At 40.3% G+C, this 19,157-nt stretch overlaps 5 protein-coding genes across 8 annotated transcripts; 3 read left to right on the forward strand and 2 right to left on the reverse strand.

Annotated features, from left to right (window-relative positions):
* The first annotated feature begins 461 nt into the window (after window positions 1-461).
* LOC111604140 lies at window positions 462-11,698 on the forward strand. The gene is made up of 3 exons (XM_023322058.2): window positions 462-1,504; window positions 10,689-11,300; window positions 11,373-11,698. Exons 1-3 carry the CDS (start codon window positions 744-746, stop codon window positions 11,578-11,580), a joined length of 1,581 nt encoding a protein of 526 aa, XP_023177826.1. The 5' UTR covers window positions 462-743; the 3' UTR covers window positions 11,581-11,698.
* A 952-nt stretch (window positions 11,699-12,650) lies between these two features.
* Window positions 12,651-14,657, forward strand: LOC111604078 (sensory neuron membrane protein 1-like). The gene is given in 8 exon segments (XM_030225519.1): window positions 12,651-12,752; window positions 12,813-12,970; window positions 13,025-13,214; window positions 13,216-13,480; window positions 13,567-13,847; window positions 14,010-14,213; window positions 14,313-14,452; window positions 14,525-14,657. Coding segments are annotated over 8 exon segments (1,473 nt in total).
* Window positions 14,658-14,837: 180 nt separating this feature from the next.
* On the reverse strand, window positions 14,838-16,217 carry LOC111604100 (craniofacial development protein 1). Of its 2 annotated transcripts, none has more exons than XM_023322000.2 (3): window positions 16,103-16,217; window positions 15,260-16,032; window positions 14,838-15,200 (listed from the first exon to the last, which is right to left on the reverse strand). In XM_023322000.2, exons 1-3 carry the CDS (start codon window positions 16,166-16,168, stop codon window positions 15,110-15,112), a joined length of 930 nt encoding a protein of 309 aa, XP_023177768.2. In that variant the 5' UTR covers window positions 16,169-16,217; the 3' UTR covers window positions 14,838-15,109. The 2 variants fall into 2 exon arrangements, with proteins under 2 accessions (XP_023177768.2, XP_023177769.2); XM_023322001.2 differs by having other exon boundaries at window positions 14,839-15,200; window positions 15,260-16,053; window positions 16,103-16,184.
* A 98-nt stretch (window positions 16,218-16,315) lies between these two features.
* On the forward strand, window positions 16,316-17,673 carry LOC111604103 (transmembrane protein 170A). 3 transcript variants are annotated; one of them, XM_023322006.2, is made up of 2 exons: window positions 16,316-16,731; window positions 16,810-17,673. In XM_023322006.2, the coding sequence occupies exon 2, from the start codon at window positions 17,092-17,094 to the stop codon at window positions 17,482-17,484; it is 393 nt and encodes a 130-aa protein (XP_023177774.1). In that variant the 5' UTR covers window positions 16,316-16,731; window positions 16,810-17,091; the 3' UTR covers window positions 17,485-17,673. The 3 variants fall into 3 exon arrangements, with proteins under 3 accessions (XP_023177774.1, XP_023177775.1, XP_023177773.1); XM_023322007.2 differs by having other exon boundaries at window positions 16,316-16,723; XM_023322005.2 differs by having other exon boundaries at window positions 16,317-16,727.
* A 328-nt stretch (window positions 17,674-18,001) lies between these two features.
* On the reverse strand, window positions 18,002-19,151 carry LOC111604101 (crossover junction endonuclease EME1). The gene has a single exon (XM_023322002.2). It carries the CDS (start codon window positions 19,013-19,015, stop codon window positions 18,095-18,097), a length of 921 nt encoding a protein of 306 aa, XP_023177770.2. The 5' UTR covers window positions 19,016-19,151; the 3' UTR covers window positions 18,002-18,094.
* Window positions 19,152-19,157: the final 6 nt, after the last annotated feature.

A 19,157-nucleotide genomic window follows, 5' to 3' on the forward strand; every position in this document is an offset into this window, starting at 1 on the left:
TTACTACTGCAAATGCGCCCAAAGCAAAAGTACGCTCCTGGAAGACAGCAGCTAGAGAGAGAGAGAGAGCGAAGTAAACAACAACATGGAAACCAAAGAGAGGAAGAGCAGAGAGCCAACGCATACGAACTGTGGAGCTCAAAAACTCGTCGAACATCTTTGCAACGAATGTGAGGGCGAGGGTGTTTCTTGCTAGTGTTAGTGCGTGAGCGCTATTGAGAGTGCAGCAGCAGCAGCATTAGTGACGTCGTCAATGAGATGCAGCGCACGAACTGTATGCGTTTGCCTTGTTGGTGGTGGTTGCTTATACCAGAGAGAACCATTAACGACGTCGACGTCGTCACGAACAAAACAAGAAAGAGAGCGAGAAAATAGAAGAGAGCGATTGAAGTTGAAAAACCAGAAGCCGTAAACACAACAAACGCATCAACAATACAAATCAGTTTTTGGCGGTACGCGCACCGAGACGGTTCATGCACGCAGCGTAGGAGCTAAACACGTTACCACAAGCAAAAAGCTGATTGCTGCAAAACTCGTGTGCGTAAAAATTTGGCGCGTACAGGCGAAAGTCGAGCTACATAAAAAAGCAGAAGAAAATCTATATAAAGTTTTTTTGTGCCAAAATAAATGAAAAATGTTATAAATTGAGGGCCAGACGCAGTTAGGGACCCAAAAAGAAATAAATTTATAATATATAGTGCTTAAGAGCCTAAGGAGCCAAGTGTATTTGTGCTAATAAAGTGATGGCTGCCACGCCTACTATTGTGTTTGAAAACGGCACCATGCTGGGAGCCATGAACGAGCACAGGAAACAACAGCCGCCGCCACCAATTTCGACATTTGTCATACCGGAAATTGTGATTAGCGCCAGTCAGAGCAGCAACAGCCTCCATCGGAGTCGCCATGACATTGATGCAGCGCATCCGAATGGAAATGAGGAAATGTCTGCCGAATGCACAGCGCTGTTAGAGCAACAGCAGCATCAGCATCGGCAGCAATGCGGCCTCTCTATGGAGGAGGATAACGAATTTGAGCAGTTCATCTTGAATCGCACCACATCCGAGAGCAACATGCTCGAGTCGAGCATCTACAGTGAGCTGCAATTCACTTCCACTGCAGCTGGAGCTGCTGCACCACCCGCAACTGCAGCGCTTAACACGAGCGCCTGCTCTCGTTCCGACTCCCGCCAGAGCAAGCGCACGCGCCGCAAGTCCCACAGCAAGAGCAACAACAAAGGCAAATGCAACAGCAATCCCGTTGCAGTCGCAGGCGCTGGCGCCACAGTTGCTGCCAACGGAGCGCCACCTGTTGGCAGCTACCCGCCACAATATACGACCATCTTCCTGGACCATCATCATCATCATGCGGCAGCCGCCAATGCCATGGCCAATGCGGCGGCCACTTCACCCTTTCTCAATGCGAATCCCGAGCTGCAATATCATCAATACTATCAGCAGCGACCCATAGGCCTGACCCATCCGCATGGTCATCATCATCTACGCAGGTAACTTCTTCTGCTACTTTTTTTCTCTCTCAAAATGTGCCATAAAAAGTGGCATAAAAACAGACGCTAAAATGACAGCGGTAGCCAAAGGGCAGCCAGCCACACACACCGAAATCGTTCAGGAAGTGACCATTAAAAATGGCTACTGTCTGGCCTCGCCTGGTCAGACGAGGCGCTGTTACAGTAGCCACTCGATGTGGCCGTCTCGCTGAAACCGAAAGTTTGACAGACGCATTTAAAATTATAATTGGCATGCTGCCGCGGGGCCTACTGCTGCTGCTTTGGCTGCTGCTGCTTCTCCTGCTCCTCCATCTGCTGCCGCTCCAGAAATAAAACTTTATCATTCAACAAAAATCATGTCACGCACAAGCAAATGCTCTTCCCCTTGCACAAGCGAAGAAACTGGAGCAGAGATTTGCTGCCACTTGGCAAGTCTTTAAAGGGCAGCCACACTCGGCAGTCAGCAGTCGGCTCTCTATGCCACTCCACTTTATGCCTTATTGGGCAGATTAACTGACATTGATATGCACACGAGAGGAATTCCATAAAGCTAAAGATACGGCCAGACGTTTGTACTTGGCACTGCCTCTGCCGCAGCGAGGGGCACAACTGCTGCTGCTGCTGCTGCTGTTTAACATGTCACATGTAAGGCCTCGGCGATTATCACAAAAGCTGTATGTGCATATACCCTGTAGCCGTGACTGCTGTTGGGTATATTGTACAGCATGTGATAAGACCAGGCTTAATATAAAGCTGATAAGCTACATATCTACAGAAATTAAAGCATAGCTATTGACTATTCATAGTCTGAAATCTTTTTCGATAACTATCGGTTATCGACAGCAAACAATTTGCTCAATATGTTTCACTTATCTTTCGCTTATAAGCATCAGATTCCCTATATATATTTCTATTCAAAATCGATAATAAACATTTAGCACAGTCAATTATGAATATCGATAAGCAGCTTAAATTATTATCGATCATTATTTTCACTAATTTCAATTACTAAAATGCTTTTATTATACATAAATCAAAAAAGACCAACAAATATTAACAAAAATAAACTTTAAAAACTTTCGATATATGTTATCGATAACACTGTAAAGCCTTAATCGATCAATTTTATACTTATAAAATTCAATAAACTATATTTGCTTCAACACAGTTTTACAAACATTTTAGATACCAAAGACACTTCCAAATATATACAGGGTATCACTTTAGTCTATCACATGCACACACAGCTCATCAATTCGTGGAATTTTGTGCTAGAAGCATCAAAATTAATAGTGGCGCATAAATTTTGTCAGCCCAACAGAACATGGAACATGTCCAACAAAAACAACAACAACAAAAAATGTCTTTGATTAATTGTCATAGTTATAAGAGCCCAAAAAGTATTTTTAGGCAAGTTGTAACTAAAAATAATAAGAGAAGAAAATACAATTTTTATTAAAATAGGCGACATGATTAATGAGCTCAACAACAAAAGATACAGAAGCACATGAAACTCTCGTAATGTTTGTAAGTTTCACAATTAGCTACGCTCGATTCAGCGGCCAGAAGTATTTGATGGACACCTGCATTAGGCATTAGTCAAGCCCCCTTTGATGGGTCAAGGAAAACGTAGCAAAGCCAATTAAAAACTGGAACTATAAAAAAATAAATAAAAAACGGAACGATTGACACGAGACACTCCACAAAATAAAAATCAAAATCAAAATCAGTAATGAAAAAGTGATAGACAGCCAATGAGAAGCTTTAACGAGATGCCAAGGCGAGATGCCCTTATCATGCCTATGGAAATACTATATATATAGTATTATTGTATGCCAAGAGACCTCAAAGATCATAAAAAAGAAAAATTATGACATTTACAAGAGTCAAATATTTGCTGTCAGAAATGCATTCTGATAGCGTTAAAGAAAAGAGCATGAACGACTGGCAGATACCCTATGCAAATTTTCAAAAAATAATTTAGGCGTTCATTTGAATGAAAAATTGTAAAATTTATATAAATAAAATATATAGCATTAATAGAAAAATAATATGAGCGTAACTTCTAAAAGGCAACAATTTAGTAGCTTTGCTAATACTCAAATAGCTCAAGTATTATTATAGCTACAATAATGAAATTTTCTGTATTAATAGTTGATACTCTCATATATAACCATAAAATTTTTAAAGAGAATCCATAGTTATGTTCGAGATAAATAGATATGTTCGAGATATGACATTGTTACATGCATTAACTGCACTTTAATTGTTTACAGGGTATCTATGACAACATTAAATAGCACTTGAGAGTTAATTGAAACAATTGTTTGCGCTTCATATCAGAAAATATCAATTTTCAATATGAAACAAACATTGGCAACAAGTTCAGTAACACAATTCATAGGAAAAATGAAAGAAAAGGGAAAAACTGCCTAAACAAATCAAAAACGAGAGTTCAAAATAATTTGACAATGTAATGTGTGTGCTGTATGTGTGTGTGTATATTTGTTGTGCACATAAAATCGATAGAGTGTAACGCTTGAGTGCACAGGCAAAGAATTGGGCCTAGAGTTCGAATTGAAATTCTTTTTTTAGTGCCATGGCACGAATCGTGTTCATCAGAGTTTTTCGTTCCTTGAACTCACCTTCTTGACGCTGTCATTTGACACCACAAGCAGAGAGAGAGGGTGAGATGGAGAGGGAGCGACAGAGTTGGCCGTGTGCAGAGGAAGTCGCATCAATAGTCAGTTTGAATTTCAGTTTTGTGGTCGTCTCTCGGTCGTCACTTAACTAGCTTGGCTTGGCCTGCTTTATAATCTTATGTCCTCGCACATCCTGATGAATGAGCAGAAAACCTGCCCCCATTCACAAGTCCCTGCGGCCGAAGTATCATATAACTGCGTCTTTAATCTGTGCCACGCACACAACCACACACACACTCCAACTACAAAACTCATCAGCCCATAAAATGCTCATTACTCACAGATCTTCTTCTTAGGTTTTTTTTAAAACTTCAAGTTGATTTTTAGAGGTCCCTCGCCCCTTTTTCGAATAGCCTTTGGCGTTTATTGATAATAAACGTTGTTACCTTCAAGCGTTTTGTCGCAGCAACCCCAAATCCCATCCAAAGACCGAAAGCACTACTCAGACCCTCTAACACTTTACAGCAAAATTGAATTTTATTTATTTTTTTTTTTTTGCCTGGCATATTTTATCAGACAGATGCAGCCATGAGGGCAGGCAAAATAAAAAAAATTGACTTTGAAATTTTTGAAAATAGAAAAAGACTTTGAACTGCTGAAGCTTGAATGCGCTTTAAGATTTTTATATGAAAAATGTAGTTAAAAATAACATATAAGCTAGAGTGACTCGAATAAGTGCCAAAAAATTAAATTTGAGTGGAGTATATAGTATATATAGTATTTCCTATAGCCACCCTTCATAATCATCAATTATATATATATTCTTAAAAAATATTCCATTGACAAATTCAATAACATTTCGAAGCTGCCCAAAGTCAGTGCATATAAAAATGGATCATAGGGCAATCAACTTCAGCTACCGCTTTGCCAGCTTTGCCCGTTGCTGACTAATAATATTTTTCAAGTGTTTAGCCTTAAGGGTTGCTAAACAAATTTTGTTAAACAGCCCTAAGCCTAACAACAAACAGCAGACAGCAGACAGCTCAGCAGCTAGGGCTTTTTCAAATAACTAATGATATATAAGTGTATATATATATACTTTTAGATATATCTACAGAAATCCATTAGTTGCAGTACAGTTATGTCTGAAGCCGAGCTTAAGTACAGCTTAATGTGGGCATTCATTAGGGTAGAGACGACGAAGAAGAAGAAGAAGAAAAAGAACCGCTGTGTGTGCGGAGAAGAAAGACAGTCCGCTCTGTTTAATGATAGGCTGGGCTCTTAGCTCTTAGACGGCATCAGGCTCATCATCATTTTTCTTCTTCTTCTTCCAAAAGTGGGGGGAAGCAGGAAAAAAAAACAGTAGCCTACACACATAGGCGAGCTCGTGCTCGACTGGGTCAACCCGTAGGCCCAGTTAAGCTGTAAACAATAGCTAGAGCGATTTATGGCCTAAGCCGCTTATATTTCACGTTTTCTTTTGCCCAGCAGCAGCAGCTGCTGGGGAGGATCTTTTAAGCTCCAAATTTATGCCTAATAATTCTAATCGACTTTTAATCATACTTTGTACTCGGACTATGTGAAATGTGAGGTTGACGCCTCTCTCACAGCCAACATGCTACATGCAACATGCAACATACAACGGCGGCCAATTTCAAACGAGAAATTTTTAATTTCAAACTGTTTTTTTAAGTACATTTACATATTACGCACAGAGAATTGTGGCGTGACTTTTTTTTATAACATTTACGCATTTCCTATTTCACTTTATTTTGTTAGTTTTTATTGTTGTCTTTTTTGGCACCCAATTACGGCTTCTATTGTCTTTTACCTGACGGCTTTTACTCTAATGGCATTCTTAATTATGTCTCAGCTGCTGAGAGCTGCGCGGTCAAGTGTTTTGGGCTACGCATGCGCATGCGCAATGTAAGTGTTTTTAACAAACCTGGCCAAAAGCAGCGAATGCTATTAGGGAAGTAATTATGCCTAATGACAGTCAACAGTTGCTAGAGACCCAAGCTGAAAATTGGGTCAGCAGTCAACAGTCAGCAAGCAGCAAGTGGCTTAATGCGTTCGCTGCGGCTAATGACGCGGCAAAGAAAGTCTCAAGTCTCGACTCACGGCACTCGGATCTTGCAGACAGACAATAGGACAGCTAAATTGCAACGGAAGTCGCTGCGGAGATTGTGCTACGCAATCCAATAGCAACTACTTCAACTCGAATACCCTATGAACATTAGATCCCACAAAGGGGCAGAACTAGATCTTAGAAAATGTATATAATTTACTTATAATTACTTTATTTTGTGGTCTGAGCAGATTACTTTATTCCGGGTATGCTCAATAATGCGAATTCCAATTAACTGATTTGTGCTATTTAGAGCTAATCATTCATCTGTGATCATTCTGAACGAAAGATCAGTCAGATCTGTAAAACATAAGCTAGGCTAGAAAACTAGCTCGACTAAAAATATGCGGAAATCAAATTTGAAGACTCTCTCTTAACACATAAATAAAATTCGATCATTTTATATATCGATTGCATGATAAATGGAAAATTAAGCTATCGAGTCTATGCAACAAATATGATCGATACCTGCTATACAAAAGTTCCTAAGACAAGATTGACAGATAAACAGAGCTAGATCAGCTCGACTATTGCTGCAGTTCAAGCATATTAACATTTAAGGCAACAGCCACGCCTACTTCTGTTTATACCATATAGAACAATCGACTATTCCTCAGTTCAATATATATCTCAAGCTGATAAGCTTACGCCTGCCCACATCTACAATGACAATGAAATATTTAGCCTCTGCATAACACGAACGAAATATTTCAATTGATTTCTCAATTTGATAACATTAAAATAAAGTTATCGATAAATTTCGATAGACTCATTAAATTTTATCTTCAGCCGAATATGATATTTAGTTGCAGTGCCGCAGGCACGTTTATAGCTATTTTATTTGTATGGCATATAGCTTGCTGCCTCATGTGGCACAGCGAGCGAGGTATCTGTGGCAGCATCTCACTGCTTGGCTGCCCCATTTCAGTTACAATGCGCGCTGATTGAGCTTAAGAGTCGAAGAAACCGAAACCGAAAGCCGAGCGAGGCAGCAAATGTTTACGAGCCGGCGAGAGTGCAGCGAACATATTCGAATAACAATAAATGCCACACACACAAAAGCACATAAATTAGGCGTGTGTGTGTGTGTGTGTGTGTGTGTGTGGCTGAAGGGTGTCATTAAAAATGCTGGCGGTGTCAAGATGCAAGCACATAAGTCACAAGTGCCACAGTGCAGCAGGGGCAAACAAATATTGTATCTAAGTATCTTTTTCTATATATACAAATGTATCTGTATCTTTGTATATTATATCTGGAATCTTGTACCTTTGTATGCTGTGGCGCGTGTCGCTTCATTAGCTAACGATCTAGCTGACAAATGATCGAACTTTTATTTCAAACAGTTAGCCAAAGATCATTAAAGACATTGTAAAAGGCCGTCAGGCGGGCTGGAACATAAAGTATCTGAAAGATACACACAGCAATGCGGGGAGAACAGTTGCATATTATATGTCGTACGTGTTGCAAATTATAAACGAAGCTTTTGACTGAATTATGTGAATAAAATTTATGGCATGGCCCAAGCGATGTATGTCCATCATTTCTCTGATCTACGACCAGACAGCATGCATCAGAGTGTTTTTTTTTTGTGTCTTTCTTTCTTCTTTTTTTTTGACAACTTACAAATGTCATAAATAAGTGTGACAATACGCGACATACATAATGTTTACAACAGATATATATATATATATATATTTTTTTTTTATTAATAAATGACTTCTTTTTTTATATAATATCAAATTTTTGTGTCTCTTCACGCCCCAATTACAAGCATAAACTGTGCACTCAGCTCTTTCTTTTACTATTTTTCCTCGTTTGCTGTGGCTGACTTTATATATATATATATATATATATATATATATATATGTATATATATATATATATATATATATTTAAGTTCTGCATAATTGTATTTATAGCAGAACCATATGAAACTACACTTTCGCGATAAGCTGGTTTATGTAAGCACAATCAAGCTAAACTTATCAAATTTGTAACTGAAACTTTTTTTTATAAAAGAAATACTTATATTTATATATAAGTCAGCTATGTAGTATGACTACAGCTCATGTAGCTTTTATGCGAAAACTCATTGTCGAGCTTATGTAAGTTTTCATTGAAAGAAAAAAGATAAGTTTCAAGATTTTAGTTGCAGATTTTGATTGAGTTTAATATGCTAGAAATCTTATAAGGAAATTCGCTAAAGAATTTATTCTGAGAAAACTTATTTCTCTGTTTTCGAATTGAGCTAAATTCAAATTAAATTTCCAGTTCAGATATTTTAAAATTTCAATTGATGCAAGTCTGCTGACGAAATTATTATTATAGAAATTATTATTATAGAAAACTTATACAGAAATAACAAAAATAAAATTGTATTCTGATTGAGATATATCTTGTTTGATTGAAATAAATAAAAATTTTAATTTTAATTTATATAAATATTTGTTAGATCTTGTTGAAAATTATTTCAAAGACTTTGATCCCAGAAAACATTTTTCTTTGCAAAATAATATAAAACAAAATAAATAAAAATATATATTCAAAGAATATTATTAATATAATCTAATACAGATCTGTAAAAAAAAAAACATTTAAAAATTTGATTATATAAAATATATAGTTATCATATCATATAGCTTCAATATTTTTAGTTTTTAGAGTAACTTCTAACAGATGCTTTTCATTATCTAGAAATTGTAGATAATGAAGCACATTTGGCTAACTCTTTAAGTAGCTTAACTAATTGTATAACTAATATAGTTAAGCTGCTTAAGTTTTAAATGAAGTTCAGCTTCTTCTAAGCAAAACTAATCAAACTTAAGTCTACCTCTAAAATTTCACTCATAATCACATCGTAGCCCACATTCCTTCACATCCAACATGGCCCCCACTTCTGACGGAGCAGCCCAATTTCCAGAGGAGCCTAATTAATGTTATAGTTTTTCACTTTTTATTCGTTTTCTGTGGGCCTTTTTTTTGTTATTTTTTCTTTTTAGTTCTCATATGACAAATTACAGACAATTGACTGTGACGCGCTTTGTCTTTGAATTAGTCTAGGGGAGCCGCTGATCGGGGCGGCGCAGCGCCCGCAGCTGTTGGGCGTTTGTAATTAAATGAAATCTCGAGCGTTTGACTCTCTGTCAGCCGCAGCCTCAGCCTCAACCACAACCCCAACATTTTATGCTCTTCAGTTTTTTAGGGCTTTTCAAACGCTTTCCTTTAAATTTTTTATATTTTATTGTTGAATGCTTCCTGGCCGTCAGCTTTTGATTTATGCGCATATTTTGGTTTTACGATGCAACAAAATTGGTTTACTCTTCACACCTCAATGCAGCAGAATTAATAGTTTTATGTAGTTTTAATATTTCGAGCTGGACGCATTTAAAAAATAAACAATTCACATTTAGTTTATGGCTGAAAAATAAATGATGGTAGGGGTATTCCAGGCCCTTGCCTGACAGACAGCCAAAAGATACAAAAAGATAAGATACAAAGCAGAGAAAGACAAAAGCCAAACAGCAAATCAAATGTGAAACAGCTGCCAAGTAGTTCTAAAATCAAATGGGCCACGCACACGCACAGCGAGGGGCATGCTTAGGATATCTGTGCGTCTGGCTGTCTGTCTGTCTGTGTGTGTGTAAGGATCAGGGTCTGAGTCAGGACAGAGGCAGGTGCAATGTGTCGAGCTCAAAGAATCTTTTTCGACAATTTATGCAGGCACAAACTGGACAACAAATGTGCATATGTGTGTGTGTACGAGTGCCTCTGTGTGTGTGTTCTAAATCATAGATTTGAAAGCCAGACAAAGAGCAGCAGTTGGAACTAGGGGAGGAGCAGCGAAGTGCGCTTAGTTAGGGCATAAGTGCAAAGGACGCGTAACATGTGGCTGAGCAAAGGATCCTCTGGACCTATGATGTAATATGAGCCGCAGCAGCTAGACCTTAGCCTACCTGAACAACGCAACTCAGGTAGTTGGCAGTCAAAGGCGAGATAAATTTAGTGCACTGAGAGAAAAGATTTTATATATATATATAAATATATATTAACATTTTTCTCACAGTTTATTTTCTATATATCATATTCTAGGATACTCTAGAAATAGATTTTATATATCTTACACTATCGAAAGTAATTGGGACTATCTTATCTAAAAGATTCTTTATCTTAGTATGCCTCATTTTCATTGGCATTCTTAATCTCCTTCTCCTTCTCAGATAGATACCATATACCACACGCTATCCTAAGACACATTTAGCCTAACTTAGGCATAGCCTAGTGTACACCTTAATCTATAAAAAGTCATTCAATTTGATATCTTCCTATATATTTTATAACATTCCCAGCCCCTCGCATTGCTTACATTTTCTACCAACTTTTTCTCACAGTGCATTGTCTATTCTTCTGCTTACAGAACGCTCTTGGACGTGGCTGTACCGCTGGCCGGTGGCAGCGGCGATGTGGCCAACACTATGGCCAGCACCAACCTGAACATGTCCGCTATGGCAGCTGGTGTGGCGGACAGCGCTGAGCTGGGCGGCGCTCCGCTGGGCTACAGTTTTCGCAAATGGTTCGCGCGACCCTCGCTGCCCTTTGTCATTGGCATCTTTGCGCTGGGCGGCGTCGCCTGCACGCTGGGCGGCATTGTGCTGGGCTCGACGGGTCTGATTGAGCACTCGACACAGTACTTGAGCGCTGCGCTGCTGATGATTGGCATTGGCGTCTCCCTGCTGGTCATTTCGGGCGCCATTTGGCGTCTCAGTCTGCCCGACGATGTGGACGATTGCCCCTGCTTCCGACGCATGGAGACCTGCCGGAACTGCAACAGTCCGCACTGCACGAATCGCTTGCTTCCGGGCAGCTATCTCTATCCAGAGTTTCAGCATCGGCCGCCGCCGCCCTCGTATTTGACCTCGCTGAACGAGTACGCCTTCGTCTATCATCCCAGCGCCCATCCACAGGCAGCGTATGCTGCAGTGCGCATGAATACCCCGCCGCCGCTCTATCGCTCCACCTACTCCTTGAAGTGAGTCCAACAATAGTGCACAGTCTGCAAATAGTTAACTAATCTCCTGATTTCTCGCCTTGATCCTTGCAGCACTTCAGCCTCACATATGCTATCCGCTGGCCTGTCCTTGCCGCCCACCAGCGAACAAGTCCTGGAGGAGCCTGTGACGCGCGAGGCCATTAGCCAAACGTCTTTCAAGCAGCTGGAGATCGTCGAGCTGCACGAGGAGCAGGCGGCAATGCCGCTCACGCGCGAAGCCGAAAGCCAAACGCTCTTCAAGGAGGTGGAACTCGATTAGAACTCCAAACTTCGAAACGAATCTCTCTTCGTGTGTCTCCTCAATCTTGACTGATTTTTATCATATACAAACTATCTATATATATACACCTCCTACACATACATATTCAGATCTGCGTATCTCCAACATTTTGAGAACTGTACAAATTTTATTTCGTTTTTCTAGTTTTGCTTTCTTAGTGGAATTTAAGTGTATATAATTTATATATATATATTTATAATGAACGTCCTAACTGTACCCTAATATATATACATATATCTAAATGTAGCTTGTATCTAGCGTAGTATTTACACGTGTTTTCAGTTTTAGCCAAGTGCTCAGTGCCCGCGGCTTTTATACGTTATGTTGATCATATTCCAAATGCCAAATTTAATAATAAATGTCTTCAAATGGCCTAAATGTGAAACGAAATTGGTTTTTATTGTGAATGTGAAGTGCATGAGGAGTCAAATCAGAGAAGACTTCAGGAAACGGTTGAGATTGCATATTCAGGAATATTGTCTTAAGCGAAACCAAACGGCCTTCTTTGCGATTCTCATAAGTACTGCAACTATAATTCACTGATGAATGTTGATAAAGAAGTAAAAATAAGTCATTATTTAAATATATTTTTAGTTTTTAAAATAAAAATCAATTCATTAAATCTAATTTCCCGCTATTCTACATATGTGACATGCTTATTCTTGCCACCACTGTAAGCTAGCTAAGACCGAAGCCAATGGTGGCTGTCCCGGCTAAGTAGCAAGCGCTCTAAACAAGTTTTCACACCTGTTGCATCTTTGATAAATATTTAATGCTCTAAATACAGTTTACAATTCTGCTGTATATAATCAATACACTAATTACTTAATAGAGGCTCTAAAAAAAACAACAAATTAAATGGGTCACATGTTAATTAGGCGCAACTTGTTCAGTTGATAAACAAATGTCGAGAGTTTGCCAGGAATCGAAGTTATCAAAAATTGATGAGAGCCGCATTAAAAATTCCCAAATTATGCCACACGAATCGTATTAAATGAGGGCGATTCAAAAATAACTAGCTCAAACGAGCTCGAGTAGTCGAAGTGAAAATGTATCTTAAAGTTATGATTGTGTCCTTCGTGGTGCTGCTGCTGGGCGCCCTGATTGGATTTCTAGCATTTCCCCTGGTCTTTAAGCAGCTGATCAAGCGAGTGAGTGATGTGATATGATAGTATATAGTATATATATTATATATATACATATTTGCCTAGAGTGTTAATCTTAAGCCTGGCAGTGACACGCGTCAGTTGTGGGAGAAAATGCCGTTTCCACTCAGCTTTAAGATTTATGTATTCAATGTTACGAATGCGCAGGATATAGAAGGCGGTGGCAAGCCGCAGCTACAGGAAGTGGGTCCATTTGTCTATGAGTAAGCAGCAGTGGCCCATCTAGAATTTATTTAATGACAGTTCTTGCTTTGCAGAGAATGGAAAGACAAATATGACATTGTGGATATCGAAGCAGAGAACGCAATCAGCTTTAGCATGCGCAACACATTTCAGTTCCGATCCGATTTGGGTCTGAGCGGGGAGGAGCTTATAACTATGCCACATCCCTTGCTGCAGGTAAATCCTAAGTTGTACTTGAGTCTCGCTATTTCAACCAACTTCGCCGCCTTAGTTTCTGGCCATAGCAAATCTGGGACAGCCAGCCGAAGTGCAGGCTGCTGTTGCTCTGGGACTGGATCTGATTTTCACACCTCAAAGCGCTTTTATAACAGCCAAGTTCAAGGATTTGTTTTTCTCTGGCATCGACGTCAACTGCGGCTCAGATCATGCCGCGGTGCAGGCCATTTGCCAGCAGTTCCAAGCAGGCGCCGTACCTGGTGCTGTCTCCCTCAACGCCACGCACTACAAATTCTCTTTGATGGGCGCGGCAAGTCAAGCCTAAGGAACATATTTAAAGTTTTCCTATTGAAGTGCTTCCCTTTGCAGGGCAATCACACAAATGCCGGACGCTTCAAAGTGACACTCACCAGCTCTAAGCAATTGACAGTGGGTCGAGTTCTATCCTTCAACGAAGCGGAGCAGTTGCAGGTGTGGCAGGAGACAAACAGCAGCAACAGCAGCTGCAATCGCTTGCGCGGCACAGATGGCACCATCTTTGCTCCGCTAATGCGGCCGCACCAGGGCCTGTGGAGCTACTCAGCACAGCTGTGCCGCTCTCTGACACCCAAGTCGATGGGCAAGACCAAATACAACAAGCTGCCCGCTCAGCTCTACGAGCTAAGCTTTGGATCGCCAAGCGTAAGTGAGCAGATTCATACAAAACTCGGGAAAACATCGGAAATCTATTCCTACCTCTTCAGAATTTAAACTAATAAGGATAAATATATATTATAATAAGCCCCTAAATAACAAATACTTAAGGAAAAACTCTCTGTAAAGTCCTAATTCAATATTTTCCAGACGGAACCGGATCTGCACTGCTTTTGCACGGATTATCCCGGCGACTGTCCAGCTGATGGAACTATGGATCTAATGCGCTGCAGTGGCACGCCTTTAATGGCCTCCTTGCCGCACTTTTATCGGGCGGATCAGAAGTTACTGGAGCAAGTCGAAGGGCTTTCGCCAACAGCTACTAAACATGCCAGCACAATGATCTTCGAGCAGGTGAAATAGGGCTGGTTTAACTGTTGCAATTACTCTCTATAATAGTCCAAGTTCTCTTAGCTATCTGGTACAGTGCTCTCTGTGTATAATCGCCTGCAGTTCAGTTTGAAGGTTGCGCCAGTTAAGGATGTGCCAACAATGTCGCAGCTGCGTCCTGTGGCTATGCCACTCTTTTGGATCGAGGAATCGTTGCAGCTGGATGAAAAGATAACGCAGCTGCTGCACAAAAAGATATTTGCGTCAGTTGAGCTTAAGAGTAAACAATCCAGTTGCTTAACTCTCTTATCTTTATCCTTTATCTTTATATACAGCGTGCTGAATGCCAACAATTGGTTTAGATGGCTGTGCATTGGCTTTGGCAGCTTGGGCTGCATACTTGCCGGCTTGTTCCTTCATTTAACTCGCAGCGATACCAAGCGCGTGGGCTTCACAGTTGAGGAATAGATGAGGACGTCTATATATAACATTTCCATCCTCAATGAAATGGGCATTCTTGGATTACAAGAACTTCTATGTTACAATGTCCTTAATGCTTAGAGCCAATCAGTTTGATCTCAAAGTAAGAAAGAGTTAAATAAATCCATATTATCCTTAATACTTTAACCAATTGGGAATTACAGTCATTCAGCTAGCACTTAATCTCTGCGTATATAATTATATATGTTTTGCTCTTCAGTGTTTATAGCGTTTTACATTTTAAAATTGTACGACTTGAATGTATTAGATGATGCGATAGTGCTTGGAACAGCAATACGGATATAGTGTATATAAAATTATATATCTTATTAAGCATACGCACTATCCGAATTGAAAGACGTGTACGAATGTGTGTGGACAGTGCGAGTGTGAATGTGTGTTTGGAAAGTATTTCGCGAGGATGAGGATGAGTTGATCAATTAGTTTTGACGCCGCGTTTGGCGCATATTTTTCTCGATCTCGAATTGCCGCAGATCGGTGCGTTGTAAGAAGTCCTGACGCTCCAGATAACTGCAAGAAACATACTTCATTTAATCTACACTTTCATAAATATACGCTTAAATACTCACCCATCCTTGCCCTTGTTGTGTGTTTGCAGCTCCTCGTCAATGCCTTCATCGCTCTTGAAGGATTTCCAATCTAGCTGCGACTTTTCCAACACGGACATTTTCTTCTTTTTACCCAGCTGATTGAGCAGTGAGCCTAAGCCACCAGCTCCACCTCCATTGGCGGCTGGTCGCTTGCCGGCAGCAAAGCCGCGTGGCGCTGGCGATTTAGTGATTGGAGCTGCCGGCTGTTCTTGGTTCTCCTTGGCACTTGAGCTGGAACTGGAACTAGTATTGCTTTTAGACACAATCACTTGTTCGCCGGCGAAATCAAGAATCTCCGTTGCTTGCTTGTTGGGTTTGCTCGGCGGGCTCTGCGTCCGCTTAGCGGGCGATGGATTCTCTTTCGGCTTTGCGGCGGGTTCACTACTGGCACCAACATCACCCAGAAAGTCAGCCCAGAGCGCATCGGAACGCGATTTGTCGACTTCCTCATCGGATTCCAATTCGTCCTTTTCCGCAGCTTTGCGTCTATTTTCTTTAGGTTCGGTTTGACGTGTGCTGCGTGTGACGCCTGCATCGGCATTTGCTGTATCTATTAACTTTTTCTTCACTTTGTCTTTCCTTTTGCCTTTTGCTGCTTTGCCTGGCTTTTTGTCTGCTTCGGCGTCGTCTTCGTTATCCGACTCGCTTTCGCTGTCCTCTTCCTCCTCCTCTTCGCCGGACTCGGCGTCATGTTCATTTTCTAGGCAAAAATCCTCGTCGCTTTCATCGCTGTCTGAGGCATAGTCTTGTTCCTTATTCATATTAAGTTTTCACTACTTTTAATTAGTTTACTAATACTAAAACACTAGTCTAGTTACATACAATGACACAATGTTTTGAAGAATTTTCCGGCTGGTATGGAGACGCACACGAATCAAATACACGCATGAAACGCAAAAATCAGCTGCCCGCGGACATATCAACTAGAGATGCACTAAAACCGATTTTCAGCAATCGATTAAAGCAACAGCTGAGCTAATTGTGCGATAAGTGCGTTTCGATATTTTTTATTAAACAGCTGGTTTATCTAGGTGGTTCATTTACCAAAGCGTTCCAGCTACGTTGCTATGTAAAACAGAACGCATTAAGTAAAACAAGAAAAATAAAAATATTAATCATAACATTTTAGTAATCTATCAAGCGTATATCAATTGTGCAATGCAAATACAAATCACTAACTAACACGCTGTGCATTTAAAAGCTAAACACAAAATGCTTAGCTAGGAGTTGGTGAAACACTGCCGCTGCAAGTGCGATTTTTTGGTGTGGCCTTCTTAATCGATTCCAGTTTTGCCTATCCCAAAACCGAAAACAAAGCAAAATATTTATTCATCGCACAAGGGCAAAACAACATATTAGACTTAAGAGCACTGGCTGGAACGGGAACGGGTTACAGGATCAAATTAACTACTGGCATATATGCTTCTATGCATATATGTGTGTGTATGTATGTGAGAGTTGCAATGCGATAGGCCAAAAGGTCGATTAAACTAAAACGTATTTTTTTCTTACAATATTTGCAATTGCAGGTTTATTGATAATGTTCAATACAATTAGGAACAATGTGCTGTGCTTTACCTATAGTTTACAGCAGCTGCATATTAAACAGTCAACGACAACAACTTACAAATGACCAAAACGAGGAGTCGCTGCAACGGAAAAGCAATAATTAGCAACAAAACAAATAATAACAACAATAACTACAAAAACATCAACTCAATCACAGGATACTTCCAACAATTGTAGCCAAAATTCTACGAATACGTCATTATCGATACATATATACGTACTGCTTGCCGATACTATTGGTCATGTACTCCGAACCCTACGATACGGATGAGCTGGATGCGATAGTCGATGTGGTTGGATTACGATCACAGGCCAGGCTCAACACGTTCCGTGAGATGTGGTATCATGTCTTTCTGTGGGCACTCTTCTCATCTATATTTATACACACCTGCGCCGCCCTGGTTGCCTTTGTGACGCTGCGTCGCCACAAATTTGGCCGCTTCTTTTCCATACTGATCCTGGTGATGGGCTTTGTATCGCCCGCTAGCAGCGGCATCATCAGCAGCGCCGTAATTGCGTTCGTCCATTGCGCTTCCAGTTTGCCCATGTCACCGATCTATGCGCTCTTCTGGGGCGTCGGACAGACCATATTCTCGGCCTGTCTGGGCTTCTTTCGCATCCTGGCCACGCTCTAGACAGAGTTGCGAACGGACTGACTATCTAACATATGGCAACGCAAATCCTGCCCATCCTCAAATTCTGTTTTCGTTTTTTATTTATGTGTATTTAGCTCTTAATGTTAATAATTATTTACATATATATTTAATATCTATTTCTAGTTCGCATTCAAACTTCATAGTCCGGTTAGAAAACAAAAAAAAATAATTTTTTCCTTTAATTCAATATTGTTATTTTATATAAATCAAATTCGTAAAGTCGTAATTTTAAAATAGTATTTTCTACGCGCCAAATCGAAGTATATATCTATCAACAAATTGTTCACGATTACATATACTACAAACTAGAACTAAACTAATTAAACAATTATGATGTACATTTGTAAGAGAAGAATGCGTATAAAAATATTGTGATTTTTAATATATATATATAAATATATGAAATAGCGAACTGTATATATTAATTATTATTTAAGCACCTAAGCGATCGATTGTAAAAACCAAAATAATGAGCAGCTGAATAAACGGCCTAAATTCTATATAACTAAATCAACGTCCCTATTCTAGATACCTAGATACATGTATATGCAATATGTCCCTAGACTAGTTTTTATGCAAGCTCTAATTCCTATATCAAAGTATTCGGATCTCTGGCAGTATATAGAGTATACAACTTATTGCTGAGCACATTGCCAATCCTTCTCTCCGACTGCAGCGGCTGTGGTCCGTTGCTCCGCTTTATCTTGACGTCTGCCAGCGTTTGTACCGCCTGTGGATCGTCCGCAAACTGCTGCAGCATGCGCTTGGGACACGGATATTGAGATATGATGGACTCTGCCACCTCAAGTGTGACCAGCGGCAAGCGATTAAGATGCTGCTGCCATAGACGTCCATAGCCGTTGCCCTGCTCCACGCGCACGCATTGTTTATTATCGTTCGCCAGGTATTTCTTAAAGCTGCCTAGAATTGATTGTCTTTGTTGCTTGTATGGCAACTCAGCTATTGCTTTGGTGTAGCGCTGCAGCAGTAATATAAATTCCTGACATTGCGGCTGAGCCAGTTGCTCCACATGCAATTGCTGCAGCAGTTGCAGCTCAATTAAAGCATTAGTCTCGTGGCTGTGTTTGCTCTGACGTAGTCGGGGAACAACCACTGTGAATTGGCAGTTTAGTGCTGGAAATGCATCTTGCAACTTGGCTTTAATGCAGCCCAAGTTGTGATCCTTGAGTGCGCGTTGAAAGTCCGCTTCAGCATAGACCAAAAGAACCTGTTGCTCCATATGCCAAGCATCTTCCAATTCGACACCCGCTACCAGAGTCTGTTGGCCGACATTTCGCTCCCAAAAAATGCAGTTACGTGCGGGTAAGCTTCTTATCTCATACTTTAAGTCTGTATTATTTAATTTTTCAAGCAGTTCCTGACCCCAAGGAATGAGCAGCAGTCCTTGATCCAGTACTAAACGCACATATTTCTGACATTCACCGGGTCTAATGCGTTTCTGTTGCTCACGCATAGCCTGTTTCATTAGTTTATCGGCTTTATTGGACATGATTGGTATTTTATTTAAAATTGTAACAAAATCTAGCGCCAGCTACAAATAAAAACAGTGCTGAGTAACAGCAATGGTGATGTTATTTTAAATATCGATATTAGTGTTACAGCACTATATCGCATCAATTCGCAACATTCGC

Source organism: Drosophila hydei, unplaced genomic scaffold, assembly GCF_003285905.1.
Source record: "Drosophila hydei strain 15085-1641.00,03,60 unplaced genomic scaffold, DhydRS2 tig00008134-arrow-pilon, whole genome shotgun sequence".
Classification (NCBI taxonomy): Eukaryota; Metazoa; Arthropoda; class Insecta; order Diptera; family Drosophilidae; genus Drosophila; species Drosophila hydei.

Excerpts from the sequence above, each read along its gene's own strand:
- LOC111604140 (XM_023322058.2), top strand. The coding sequence starts at position 744 with ATGGCTGCCACGCCTACTATTGTGTTTGAAAACGGCACCATGCTGGGA. Across the intron at positions 1,505-10,688 it reads GGTCATCATCATCTACGCAG|AACGCTCTTGGACGTGGCTG; the intron begins GTAACTTCTTCT and ends TTCTGCTTACAG. Across the intron at positions 11,301-11,372 it reads CGCTCCACCTACTCCTTGAA|CACTTCAGCCTCACATATGC; the intron begins GTGAGTCCAACA and ends TGATCCTTGCAG.
- LOC111604100 (XM_023322000.2), bottom strand. The coding sequence starts at position 16,168 with ATGCGTGTATTTGATTCGTGTGCGTCTCCATACCAGCCGGAAAATTCT. Across the intron at positions 16,033-16,102 it reads CTTCAAAACATTGTGTCATT|GAACAAGACTATGCCTCAGA; the intron begins GTATGTAACTAG and ends AATATGAATAAG. Across the intron at positions 15,201-15,259 it reads CACAACAAGGGCAAGGATGG|TTATCTGGAGCGTCAGGACT; the intron begins GTGAGTATTTAA and ends TGTTTCTTGCAG.
- LOC111604103 (XM_023322006.2), top strand. The coding sequence starts at position 17,092 with ATGTACTCCGAACCCTACGATACGGATGAGCTGGATGCGATAGTCGAT.
- LOC111604101 (XM_023322002.2), bottom strand. The coding sequence starts at position 19,015 with ATGTCCAATAAAGCCGATAAACTAATGAAACAGGCTATGCGTGAGCAA.